Source organism: Emydura macquarii, unplaced genomic scaffold (genome assembly GCF_026122565.2).
Source record: "Emydura macquarii macquarii isolate MOO-44397 ecotype Brisbane River unplaced genomic scaffold, CSIRO-AGI_Emac_v2 contig_1254, whole genome shotgun sequence".
Taxonomy (NCBI): Eukaryota; Metazoa; Chordata; order Testudines; family Chelidae; genus Emydura; species Emydura macquarii.
In genome coordinates this window covers 1,221,254-1,234,153 of record NW_027131391.1, presented here as the reverse complement: position 1 = coordinate 1,234,153, position 12,900 = coordinate 1,221,254, and the positions used below count along the sequence as shown (strand labels likewise).

The 12,900-nt window shown below is 37.2% G+C and overlaps 1 protein-coding gene across 8 annotated transcripts in view; it reads left to right on the top strand.

Moving 5' to 3' along the window:
* The window catches only part of SPECC1L (sperm antigen with calponin homology and coiled-coil domains 1 like), a 108,083-nt gene extending 100,152 nt beyond the window's left edge, over positions 1-7,931 (top strand). For 7 of the 8 annotated variants that reach the window (XM_067550015.1, XM_067550018.1, XM_067550014.1 and 4 more), the window contains one exon: positions 407-7,931. In XM_067550015.1, the coding sequence (XP_067406116.1) occupies positions 407-496 (90 nt within the window). In that variant the 3' untranslated portion in view covers positions 497-7,931. The remainder of the gene's footprint in view (positions 1-406) is intronic. The other variant, XR_010920208.1, reaches the window with a different exon arrangement.
* Positions 7,932-12,900: the final 4,969 nt, after the last annotated feature.

Genomic DNA, 12,900 nt, shown 5'->3' with positions numbered 1-12,900 from the left:
CAGTTACATTTCAGTTACTAAGCTAGGCCTTGAAAACGCATGTGTGGATGCGGAAGTCCGTCTGCGTGCCATTAACTGCAGGATCGGGGCTTTAGTATTTCAAAACTTTACTGTTTTTATTGTTAGCAGTATTAGATGAGAAGAAAATTGAGGTATACTCTAATACTGGATTCACATACTTCAGGTCACAAAATTAATGTTGCTTTTTCAATGAGATGGTAACTGGTTTAAGTTGTGGAGTACTTTTCACCATCTGAACTTTGCAAATGATGTTCTGAGCAAAATGAAGATGTCTTTCCTTAAGCCTTTCTCATAGTGGGAGCTTTACAGCTTTGATGAGCACTACATTGACATGAACTTGCAAAGTGGTCTTTTTTAATTTTGATCTTTCTTCTTTTTGTGACAGGACATCAATGAAATGGTGCGAACTGAGCGTCCAGACTGGCAAAATGTCATGCTGTATGTTACAGCAATTTACAAATACTTTGAAACCTGAAACCCTGTTAATCCCAAAGATTTGCAGAGTGGAACCAACACTAACTGCCAGACAGAAACGTGACTGAAATGTTAATTCCAGCTTCATTGAAAACTGGCAACATTCATGTCCCTCGACCTTCAGTGATGCAATCGTGGATTGTCTCAAACTGCTTCAGCCAACAAACCTTTAAACATGGTTTAGAAGCAAGAACTTGCTACCAGTGTGCTGGGCATATCCCATGGTATTAAATTATCCAGAATAATTATGTAGCCTAAGACTGGACTTCTAGGAACTTCCTTTACAGTCAGACTTCCTGAAGTTTTCATTCCTCCTTAAGAGAGATTGAGGTGCATTAATGCTATAGCGTATAAAAGATTGAATGTACAGCTAAAACTATGAGAAGGAAAAGGATGAAACAGCATCATAATGAATTTTCTCTTCTATCAGAAACCACAGAGTCTGGGTGACTATTCTACCCATATATACACTGCTCCCTAAATGCAGTAAAATTCTTAATAGTAACTGAAGTTACTGCCTTAATTATTTTTCCTCCTCTGTAATGTGCACAATATTCTAGGGAAGGGAGCTTTTATTCTGACAGGCTGAAGAGTGCTCTCAACACCTGGACAAACCTGGCACAGAAGAACTCTTCAGTATAAAGCTCTGTTTAAGCCTACCTCTGTCACACAGTAATGTGGCTTCCAACTTTATCTAATGGATTTTAAGGACTAGCACATACAGTTCCTGTCTTGCAGAGTATACTGTACTTAGATGGAGTTGCATTTCATATAATTTTCTGTGCTTCCATTATAACTGATGAGATTAATCAAGAATTTAACTCTGTAGAACTTCTCTATCCTCTTCTTCCTTTGCATAGCACACATAGAAATGTTGAGCTTTCCTTTACAGCAATACAAGTATACAGTATCTCTGATTTCAGTGGAATAATTATGCCAGTAGGAAAGGAGCTCCTCTGCACAGAAGATAGTTTTCAGTAGTTGGCAGTAATGGGATGGTTTGCCTCAGAGTCCAACTTTGCAGTGTTCCATATACACTTTTTTTTGGATCTTGCAGATACTGGTCTGACTGAAAAAAAGTAAAAACGTGCTCTGAAGAGAATTGCAAAGGGATTCATTTTTATATAATCCTGTTCCAGTCTGGAATATTGTATCACAAAGACTAATGTTCATGAGGAAAGAATGAAAAGCTTTGGTCTGCTCAGATTGTATTCTCCTAAAATGCACCTCAATTCACATGGCAAAACTCTCTGGCAGAAGAGTTCATGCAAGTGCCTTAAATATCCTTCAGTTGGTAGACCCTGGAGTTCCAGGGCACTGTGCAAGATATTAGGAGCTCAGAAAGATTTCTAGTGGCAAACTGGACATGTACTGTTAAAATGATCTTTGTAATCCTGTACTTGTCACACCAAGGGAAGGCCTTCACCCTACCGTTGTATTCCTGCCTCTTACTTTCCTAGATATTTAGTAACAGTTAAGCCACAGTAAAGAATCCATCTTTAATGTTGAGCTGAAGCTTTCATTTAATGACCACTTTTATAAATACAGTTAACCTACCAACTGCCCTGTTAGAAACAGTGATTCTGTTAATTCCTATTGTGTGCCTAGAACTCTTATGGATAGTTTGAATGAATAGATGTTAACTCAGTGAATGCAGCTGTGCTTGGCAACTATGAAGTGCCATCAGGAATGAGAAAACACTTTTTCAGATCAAAACTATATAGCCAGTCAGAATAGCTAGAGCCCTGAAGATTGCCACCAATCTGAAAAGTGAGCATTTCAGCATTCCTCTGACATTTAAACAGATCTAGCACCTCTTAACTCCTATATTATAAAGCTGAACTAACTCTTAAATTCTTATCAGTGCCTGTAGTGGAAGGATTAAAACAAATTTCTTAGGTGATGAGGGCAGGGGAAGGGCTTATTAAATGTTGGTAAATGACTATGTAGTCTATGTAGAGGACACTTGGAGAAGTTTCCAGAGAAGCTGTTTCTGGTGACTACTTCCTCACAGATTGGAAGGCTAATGTTAGGCAGCCCCACAAGTAGTTTCAAATTCTCATGCTGTGAGTAAGCAGGCTTGAGGATCCTCAGCACCCAAGAGAAGATGGTTGCAGGACTGACGTCAAATAAAATCTTTATAAGATTTGAAAAGAAATAAATTGGAAATGTACCTTATCGCTTTCACAACCTGCTGAATCCTATTTCTGCACATTTATGCTAGAGGAGATTGTTCTCTTATCCGTGTGAATTTAAGTTGTCTATTTACAATTGCATCATTTTATTTATTACATTAAGATTGAAGACAAATATTTTTTCTAATTAAAAAGATAGCACTCTTCAGTCTAAATTCACTAGTAACCTTTTTCTTTAATGGAGATATTTTTCTGCAAATTGGTGTCTGAACGTTACTTGCCTGGAATCTGTCATTAATTGTAGTAATATTGATCATGTAAACATCCATAAAAAGGAAACTTTTTTCAAATATATCCAATTAGGTAACATGACAGAGGCATTAAGAATCTGCAGAGATGGAAATTTTTAAAATAATAAACACAGACCTTCATTAGAAATGAAGAAATCTACAGATTGCTTCTTGCCATGGTCTGTTTTGGTGGTTTTTGTTTTGGGGTTTTTTATCTGAAATTATACTTAGTATTGATGGTACACAGTTATTTTAGTCACATTCGAAAGACGCATGTGGCTCCATAAAGAGACTTCCTAGAGACATATCTGAGCCTTTACAAATATAATACTGTACTTCTGGCACAATGAAAGGATATTCAAGAAAGGGATGAAAGAAATAAAACAAACTGAACCCTGCTACAGAATGTTCAGAAGGGCTGAAACAACAAATCTTTCCTTTTGCTAATTGGAAGAGTGGCTTATGTAATCCTTCTGGATAGAAATGATATACTTCAGTATGGTTCCAACTCATACTTCACCCTAAAAGGGCCATTTTGTTACAAATTGTAGAGCGCAAGCTTCTTGCTGATTGACTTGACTTTTTGTTATGTTTAATGTATCTAAATGTACTCAAAAGGCCAAACAATATAGGGTAGATTTTTTTATTGCATTTTAGTATGTGCCTTGCAAATGCCTGTGTTTTAGTAGGTCAGTGTTATTCATGCCCATGTAACCAAAATGGAGCTTCGATGTGTTTATGCAGATTTGGCTGTCTGGATAATGTTAAGTGAAACACATTCCACTGAATGTAAAGATGTCAGTGTCCCGTCAGGTGTGTGTCTTTTTTGTTTAATATTCCTGGTACATCAGCGGCGAACTCAGTGACCTGTTGAAGCTTTTTCTTTACCTTAAAGTGGCATCAAGAGAGAAATAACTTATTTTTTAATATTCAGATGGTCTCCAGAGTTCTTTGATGTCCAGAGTAACAATAAAAAGGTGATGTGACTTCAGGATGGATGAGTCGCAACAGATTGGGTTTTCAGGTATTTAGTATGTTTAACTGAAAACACTTCTCCATTCGCTTTGGCCCTGTAACTCAGTGGATCTCATAATGACTTTTCACTACGAAGCCTGCTAGAAATGGTAAGCAAAAGCCTCTAAGTGAAACTACGCCCATGGAGAGGCAACCCAGAATGTTGTATTGATATCCTGGTTAAAGAATAAAATATCGTTCTTTGCCTCATTTATATTAAACATTGTTCTGCCAATTATATGTAGCATTTATCAGAGAATGAAAGATGTCTCCAATTTAATAAAATGTCCCTGCCTTTCTGTGCTCTTGAAAAGTCATACAACTTGCTTTGAGAGGTCTCTAACTTGCCAAAGCAATCAAACCAAATTCAGCTGTTAAACTGGTGTAAATCCACATGAATTCCACTGACTTCAATCATTACTCCTGTTTTACACCTATGAACAGAGCAGAATATGGCCCTCTAAGTTTAATATAGTGATGCACACACAACTGTGGTTTAAACAGTTGTTATAAAGATATGCCTCAGCAGTTGTGTCAAAGTGACAGCAAAATTTCTTTGGTGTTTCATATTTGTTCCCTATCAGTGACCTCAACATCAAATTTCCGCTCTCTGCCCTTCCCACCACTCCCTTCCCCTCAACATTATCATCAACCATTTCAGACAATAAAAAACCTGGAACTGACACCAATTTTGTTGATAGTGTTGTAGGTAGAACAGAATACCTTTTATTCCTGCATCTCTAGTTGCTGTGCAATTCTGACTAAGGTATACATTTTTCTGACCATACCTCTGCTTTACATTAACAAATAGGAGTGAATGCTTTTTCAAGATTTCGTTTTACCTGCCGTGTTTTGCTCGTGGCTGTCTTAAGAGCGCTGTTTTTGCGTGTCCACTGACAAACTGACATCCCTTTCACAGCTTGCTCCGAGATTGTCAAAACCATAGTCCATTTCTGGTGCTGTTCCCTGCCTGATTCAAGACACAGCCCCAAGTAGACCATCTGTGGAAAAGGGCATTACAGTGGTAATATACCTGTACAAATTGCTTGTCCCTAAGTTGTTCTATGGTCTTCTTGACTTGATGTGATCGATTTTTAACTGACTCCTACTTTTATTTCGTATTCCTCCAAACCACGTTGGCTACTGCTGCAGTGCCTTGCCTCAGGCTGAGTGGCTATGCATGAATCCCCGTGAAAGTGGACGCTAATGTGAACTTGAAAGCAATTAAATCGTCTCCGTGCCCCAGACGTGACACCATGCATGCATTGTGCTTCCTCTTGCCTGTGTACATGTATTGACCAAATATGTCAGATCATTTCAAGCTCTTCAATTGGCACCTAGTTTTTCCGCTTGTGTTTCTCAGTGAGAGTTCCTATACCCAAAGGATGAGATGTTTGCTGTAGTAGAAAAGGTTATGAACTGCTGTGTTTAATTTAGAATAAAAACTATTGTTAGAGTTCACCTGGGTTTGCTGGACATTTTTAAGAATTCATTCAACTGTCTGCTCTTAATTTTATGCTATAATAACTAGGTCAGTCTTTAGTACATTTGATATCTGTCAAAAGGTCAGCACGCTAGGCTCTGGGAACAATTGACTACTTCAGTCTGATTAAGTGGTTTAAAAGATCTTTTTATATGTAATTTTGTATGAAGGGCTTGACCATTAAGCAGAATATTGAAGTGGATCTCTTATCTCTTGTGTATTACAGGCTTGCCAGCTTTTAGGTTGGAAGATCTTCAGCAGACTCATCTTGACCAGATTACTGTCCTGGTCTGTGGGAATTAAATATATGTAATTCTTTTCCTTCCACTAGAAGTGTTCCCTACACTTAAACTTGAATAATACTTAGCTATGGGATCCGGATGCTTTTGTATTTTTCTCCAGCTAAAGTGATTTATTTTTCACTTGAAAGGTTCCTGATCATTATTCATATAGGGCCATAGTCTGCCTTTGAGTTGCACACAGATTTAGTGGGTTCAATGACAGTTCTAGGCACAGAACAATTGTAGCATAAGTCCCTTATAGAATATATTTTGGCATCCTTATTGTGGTTAAGTTTATTTCCCATTGTCATCCCCATATTCAGGGGTTTGCAGTGTGGCCAAAATCACTCAATCTTGGCTGAAACTTGGTATATAAGCTCTCACCTGAGGAGTATCCTTTGGTTTAATAGTATTTTTTGAAGAAATAGTTTGTATTTGTTATATGAACTAAAGGAAACGTCATAGGTTTAGATTTGTTGTGCTTTTTTAATACTTTTGAATTTTAAACTAAGAATTTTGCATATAGTATTAGAATATGAACTGGATTTTTTGGAGGGAAAAGATTAAAAAATCACTGTTGTGACTCCAATGTGATTAAGCAACATACAGTTATGTGCATATCCTCTTTCCAATGAAACTATGTATAATTGTAATCGTATGCACTTAGTGCGTTTGTATGGTAACTAGAAAGTTATTGCTGCAAAGGAGTCCTTACAGTCTGTCAGATACAGTTCATGAACCAAGATTTTAAAGGATAGACTGTATTGGCAACAAAGGAACAGTTAATGTTTTGTCAAAACTCTACTTCACAAAACATCTGTCTCTGCTTCACTTCTTTCAGGTAAATATGTATTTACAATTAAGGTGAATACCTTGGAGCCATTGCAGGAAATGGGGGACATATGCATGACAACATATCTAAATAACTTATACATGTAAAAACTAGATAGTGTTCAATGAGTGTTTTCAAAATATTTTAAAATATGTATATCATTAAACGTTAAGTTTGTTACAACCTATTCTTACTAGTTTTATGTAGATTTACTTTTAAAACTGCACCTCCTCTATATTTCATCTGCTAAAGTTTGCTTGACCAAAAAACCCTTTTTTTAACCGACATTTTTTTAACCCATTGGATAATATAAAAGAAAAGTATGGGACTGCTAATTGGGATATGGAGCATTTCTCCTCTAGATTGCCAGTTCAAATCCAGTTTAGGTCAATAGTGATGATCTGAAGGTTGTTTGGTCTACACGAAGTGAATTGGTGATCCAGTTAATAGTGGACAGGTGTTCACATCAGGAAGTCACAGAATGACACTAATTGGCACCACCCAAAAGGAGTGGAATACAGAACTACCTTCTGACCCTTAGAAGAGGTACCTTTAGTTCCAGTTTGAGATAACTGGCAGAGCACTGTGGGAAACTTATCCCACCTCCACCCTGCTTCACCCCTGTGTTGAGAAAGAATAAGATAATTTTACTGGCATCTTCTTCAGTCTGGCATCACAAGCATCATATTTGCTTACAAAGCAGCCCACAACTTTGATAATGACATCACTGCTTGTAATATTATCAGTTGGCATAACTGCTGTAGAGAGAATTGGAATGTTCCATGGCTTTTAACAATCCTAAAAACAGAAAATCGAATTTAAAAAGGCCTCTCCATGCATTTTTCCTAATTTTTATTTATTTCTGTGTGCATTTGAAACATGACTGACTGCACTTGCAGTTGTTGGGTTGAGTGGGGGTAGCAATTCTAGTTCTATGCAAAAAGCACTTTCCCTTTTTACTTACCCACACGTTCTATTGATAAAACTGAAAAGGCTTCAAGAAATGTCTGAGCTTTAAGTGCATAATGGTGTCATAGATTTGACCTAGTCTGAGGGGAAAAAATAGTATCTTTTCTCCACTTCCCTTCCAGTTGGATCTGAGACTTGGAAGCAAAGAGGAGGAATCCAAAATGTCTTTTAATTAGACTGCAGCCTGGTTCCAATTTAAAAGGCAAAAGTCAGTAATTATTGGGACTTCAGAGGTTGGCAATCCTATTTTAAGTTAAAGACTTTGGAGGAACAGTGTGCTTTTAGTTTTGCAAGTTCCACTAAGGATCTGGGCATTTGTGTTATACAAAACAATGTATTCTGCATTTGTATTTAGTATGTATGCCTTTGATTTGCCAATGTTACCATGTTTTCTTCTTAATTTTGTGAAATAAAGATTTACAGCTATTAAAATGTGTATTTAATTGACTCAGATGAGCAGTACTACAAACTGAGATCCAGTTAGCTTTTAGTACCATTCTGTCACCATCACTGGCTTTCAGCAGCAGTGTTTAAAAGGGGTAGATCGTAGTAGTGTGTATAGCATATAAGTAATATATGAGGGCTGGTGGGTGTGCAACTTTAATTCCTGATATTTTATGTGAATTTATCTCAGAATGTTAGCGCTAGCAGCACAACTTAAAGCACCTGTCCTAAAGAATTTAGACACTATAGTGATGGGTACCCTTAAATAGTCTGATAAAGGTGTATATTTTATTTATCATCTTTACATTGGATTATCCTGGTCTTGAATATTCATTTGCTAGAGAATGGACTTGCTGGTTTCTCTTGTTACAGCCTATTGCTATTATACAGTCCTACTCTTGCTGTGATCCCCTGCTCCCCGCTGGGGATTAGTGTGAAGTGTCAGTGCACAACTGTATGCAAAAAGATTATAATAGCTAAAGATAAGATTGAACTTTATAAAATTGTTTTGGCAAAAAATTGTGGGGGTTTTTAAGGGATGCTGTTGGGTCTGCGGCTAATGAAGTGTGGTCAGTGCTCAGATAACCTTGGTGACAAGATGTATTAAAAATACATGTTACATACTCTATACCAAGAGAAACAAATACCTGGCTTAATCTGATCTGGAGAAGTGCAGTCTGGAGTGTATTATAAGTTCAAGATGAATTAAAACAGAAATCCATTCACTTCTCCAAGTCCCCAGATTTGTTTTTCTAGAAAAGTAAAACATAGTATCTGCATGGGTTGATTGACCCTGTTCCTGCATTTTTTGTTGAGCTGAAGGCATTCCTTTCTCCATGCTTAAATTTTCATAGGCATTCCTTTCTCCATGCATTTTCATGATCTGAGTTCCATTTTTTTTTTAAGATTGCTTGTTTTATTACTAAACACTTATACTGCAGAGCACCAAAAGGGCACAAGCAGTTCTGCTAGGCCCTGTAAAAACATAGATGACAATTCCTTTCCCAAAGATTTTATAGTATAAAAGACATAATAGGTGAATGAGACAAATAAGCAGTCTAGGGTGGAGGCTATTCATTAGCAGTGACCACAAAATCAGTTGTTTAAATGACACTAGTGTTCACTACCACATAAATGCAAGGACTAATCTTTAAATTTACTATAGTTACAAGAGAATAATCCAATCATGAATAAACTGAACTAGGATTTAACTAGTCAAAGTAATTGTAGCCCTTTTCACATTGGTTCCTTTTCACATTTGGTTTTGAGCCCCATTACTAAACTTGGTTTAAACATTATTCAGACTAATCAGTTCCTGACAGGATGTGGATGGTCGTTGTGAAAGAGGCAAACTATTACAACAATGTTTAAAAATTATGGTCTATCCTAGGCCTAAGCAAACTTCAGTTGAAACTGTAGGCTGGTATATGATTTGGCCTCATTCGTATTGGCTGATAACTCATTTGTGAATGCTGTTTTATCTGGAACTATGTATAAACAGCTGCAGTTTGGCTGAACTGTTCCAAGGTTTGTGGGTATTGGGCCTAAACCAAACCCATAAATCCCATCTTTACTGCAAATGTGGTTCCCAAATTGGGTACAGATCAATACAGATGAAAATTTGGAGTCCCATCTGATTCCCACTGGAGTTAGAGGAAAGGCTGGCTCAGTGAGTTAGATCAGGCCCTAGTGGGTGCTTTCTAACTGTCCCACAATCTATCAATATGTTTTTGTTGTAACTCAGTAATTTAACAAGAAGTGCATCTTGCCTCTATTTCACTGCAATAGTGGCTTTCCCTGAACTTGTAAGTAGAACTGGTTGAAAAAAAAATCAGATATGGAAAATGTCAATATAATTTTTCTGTTTTCAAAACAGAATGGCTCTTCACAATTTTTCAAACCTTTTTCTAAATTTCTTACTCTGAAAACAAAAAGCTTTAAATAGGCTTTTTAAAAAATTCTCAAATCCATCACACAACAAAACTGATCAGTCAAAAGTTCATCATGAAAAATCCCAAAGGGATTTGGCCTGGCAGATCCAGTGTCACCTCGATCAATCTCTGCACTGAGTCCTTATGGTAGTCTACCTGTATATTAAATTTATGTCCATCCCTGTCAATCTTCAGTCACAAGTTACACAGTAAAAAAGGGAATAAAGATAAAGCAGGGGGCCAAAAAATGTAAACTACTTTTGTTTTGACTGGTCAGTTTAGTCTGATGGTGAATTAAAATGTAAATTTTATTCTAAAAACACTTTTGAAAAAAACAAAGCAATAAATAAAATGTTGGGAACTTGACAACTTGTTGCAAACTTTAGGTCAAATCTTTTTCAAAATAAACTTTACATTCAAAACTTTTTAACCAGATCTGCTTGTCTTTTCATTAGTACGTTATCTTAAAAATTAATAATGCTAATAATGAAAAATTAATTTACACCTGTGCACAATGTTATCCTGGACTGAATAAATGGTGAGCATATTCTTCCTGTCACCGTCTTGGATACATGTTTGTGTTTCTGGAACAACGGAAGATCAGACCAACTTGTATGTAACTTGTCAAAGAGCCAAATCTGCAGGCTTAAAGATTTGGGGAGGGGGGGGAGGCAGCTGAGGAAAGGGACACAAACATGGCTCCATGAACTTTCAAAATGTCAGAGGGGCCAAATCTGAATGAAGAGCTCTGTAAGGGGGGAACAAGCTGAGTATTCAAGATGGATGAAATGGAGGTCCTTAAACCTCTTCAATTTTTTTTAAACCAGGGATCAGTAGCACAATGTGTTCACACACTAGTGATCAACTCAGAGATGAATTCCTGTCTTATGTCAGAAGTCAGATGTTTGGCTGTCTCATCCTGATCCCTATTAGATGTTTGTCAACATAACAAAACCAGCATAGCTGTGGTGTAGTTGAAGGGCCAGGACAGAAGTGGCAGGTCGACTACACGTCAAGATTGAGGTATGTTGATACAATCAGGTAGAGAAATCTTGCCTCTCACCTGCCAAGCCTATGCCTGGCTCCAGAGAGTATGTCCGTTCTTTTTTCTTTGAGCATATTTGATAAAATAAGTGTTTTAAATGTTGTTTTGTTTCTGAAAAAAGATCTTGTGGATTCCTAACCAAGATGAAGACAGAGGGCAAGCTTTCCTATAAAAACCCCAAAAAACAAAACTCTGTAAATATTTCAGTATCTCTAATTATTTTAAAATAGTTTTCATTTCAATTCACTTAAGAAATTGTGATTCTAGGGTGAAGTACTATTGAAAAAGTCTTACCACTAATGCCTGGTGAAAAGACTGCAATAGGAAAAAACTAAGCAATTTCAACAATATAATACTTCTCTGTTATAGTTTTTGGGGAAATATTTTGGTGATGTGGATTGTTTGGCGATTAGATTAGGGTTTTTGTATAGGAATCAGTTTAAGAGAACTTCTTACTAAATCCTTATTAAAGGAGGAGCTCTCAACTAAATGCTGATCAAAGGCACGGATTGTTTAATGTATTACATTGTATTTGTCCTGGGACCCTAATCCTGCAAGTAGCTCTATGCAGAGGGGCTTCTTACAGGAACAGAGTCCTAGTTTGTTATGAAAACTGACTTTCTTCCCCAGATAGAAAGTGTTAATAATAGCCAGCAGCTATTTGTAGTGCTCGATCTAAAAATTTACTTCCCAACATTTCCTTTCAATTGCATTGTAACTTAGTCTAACCTCTTGTAGCTCTCTCCCCCAGTGCTCTGTTTAATTTATGTTTCCAACAATATCTTCGTGTGGGCCAAGCATATGGCTTCTACCTGGTTTCACCATTCTGCTCTCCACATCTTAAAATGTTTTGTATCCTGGCTTTTTTCTCCAGTCCAAGGATGAATAAAATACAAAAACTTTCCTTGAATTTGATTGTGAAAGGAAGTGGCCATGTCTGAAGGGCTCTGAAACTGTCTAGGTAAACTAGGGCTTGCTATGTGAACCCTGTACTAAAAAGGGGACATCTACTGATTTATAATCTGTGCTCCTGCTTGTTGAAGATTAGAAGAGTGTTTATTTCCAGTTGAATGCCTTTTTCTTCATTTCTTTTCTCACAAATGAATTTATTCTGAAACTTATCCCATAGATGTCCTTGCTTTACAAAAGTCCCTGGTTTCTATCTAAATGTCAAAAAACGAAGATAAAGAGCAACTTGATGCCACCAGCCTAGTCCAAGTTAATAACGTTTTTATTTGCTTTTATGCCTTCAGTTGCCATCTTTATCATCTGTACTTTCTGTATATGAAATTGACTTTTTTAAAGACGGTCTCCATCTTATTTTTCTGAAGTCTTGTTTCCTTCCCCTTTCAGGGTGTCTTACCTTCTGGGGCCTCCTTAATCTCCTTACAAAACTAAAATTAATCAAACAAAACAGTGGACCATTTAGCTAATTTACCCAAATGTGGTGTTACAGCTAGATTTTTTTGTACTGATTAGATATTTTGGGGAAATATTTGTGCTTCTGTTCAGTGCTGTATGTAGCTCATTCCCCACTTGTTTACACCTCCTTTTCTCAAGTAATTTAAGATCTCTTGACACTAGAAAACTGAAAGTTAAGCCTCCTAAAATGAAAAATTTAAGAGTCATAAGAGTCTGGAGACAGCTTCACAAGGCTGTTGAAAAGATCATATTTTTCAACAATAAAGAACCTGCAGTGCAATGAAATGCAAAGTATTAAGTTGCTCTGTATGTGCTTACGGGACCTAATCCAATCCCACTGCAGCCTTCCTGTTGACTGGATCACGCCAACGGTGAGACGCACAGTGACGGGGCACTCACTGCTTGAATGCCTCCTAGCAGCTGGCTGTGGTACTGCAATCCTTTTCCTACTCCGGGCTGGTCCTGTAGGTTGCCGACCTTGCTAGGTGGCTTTTCAGTGGCTCAGCCTCCACCCAGGTAACACAGTCAAAAAATGAATGAACCTCTTCTGGGGTAGCAA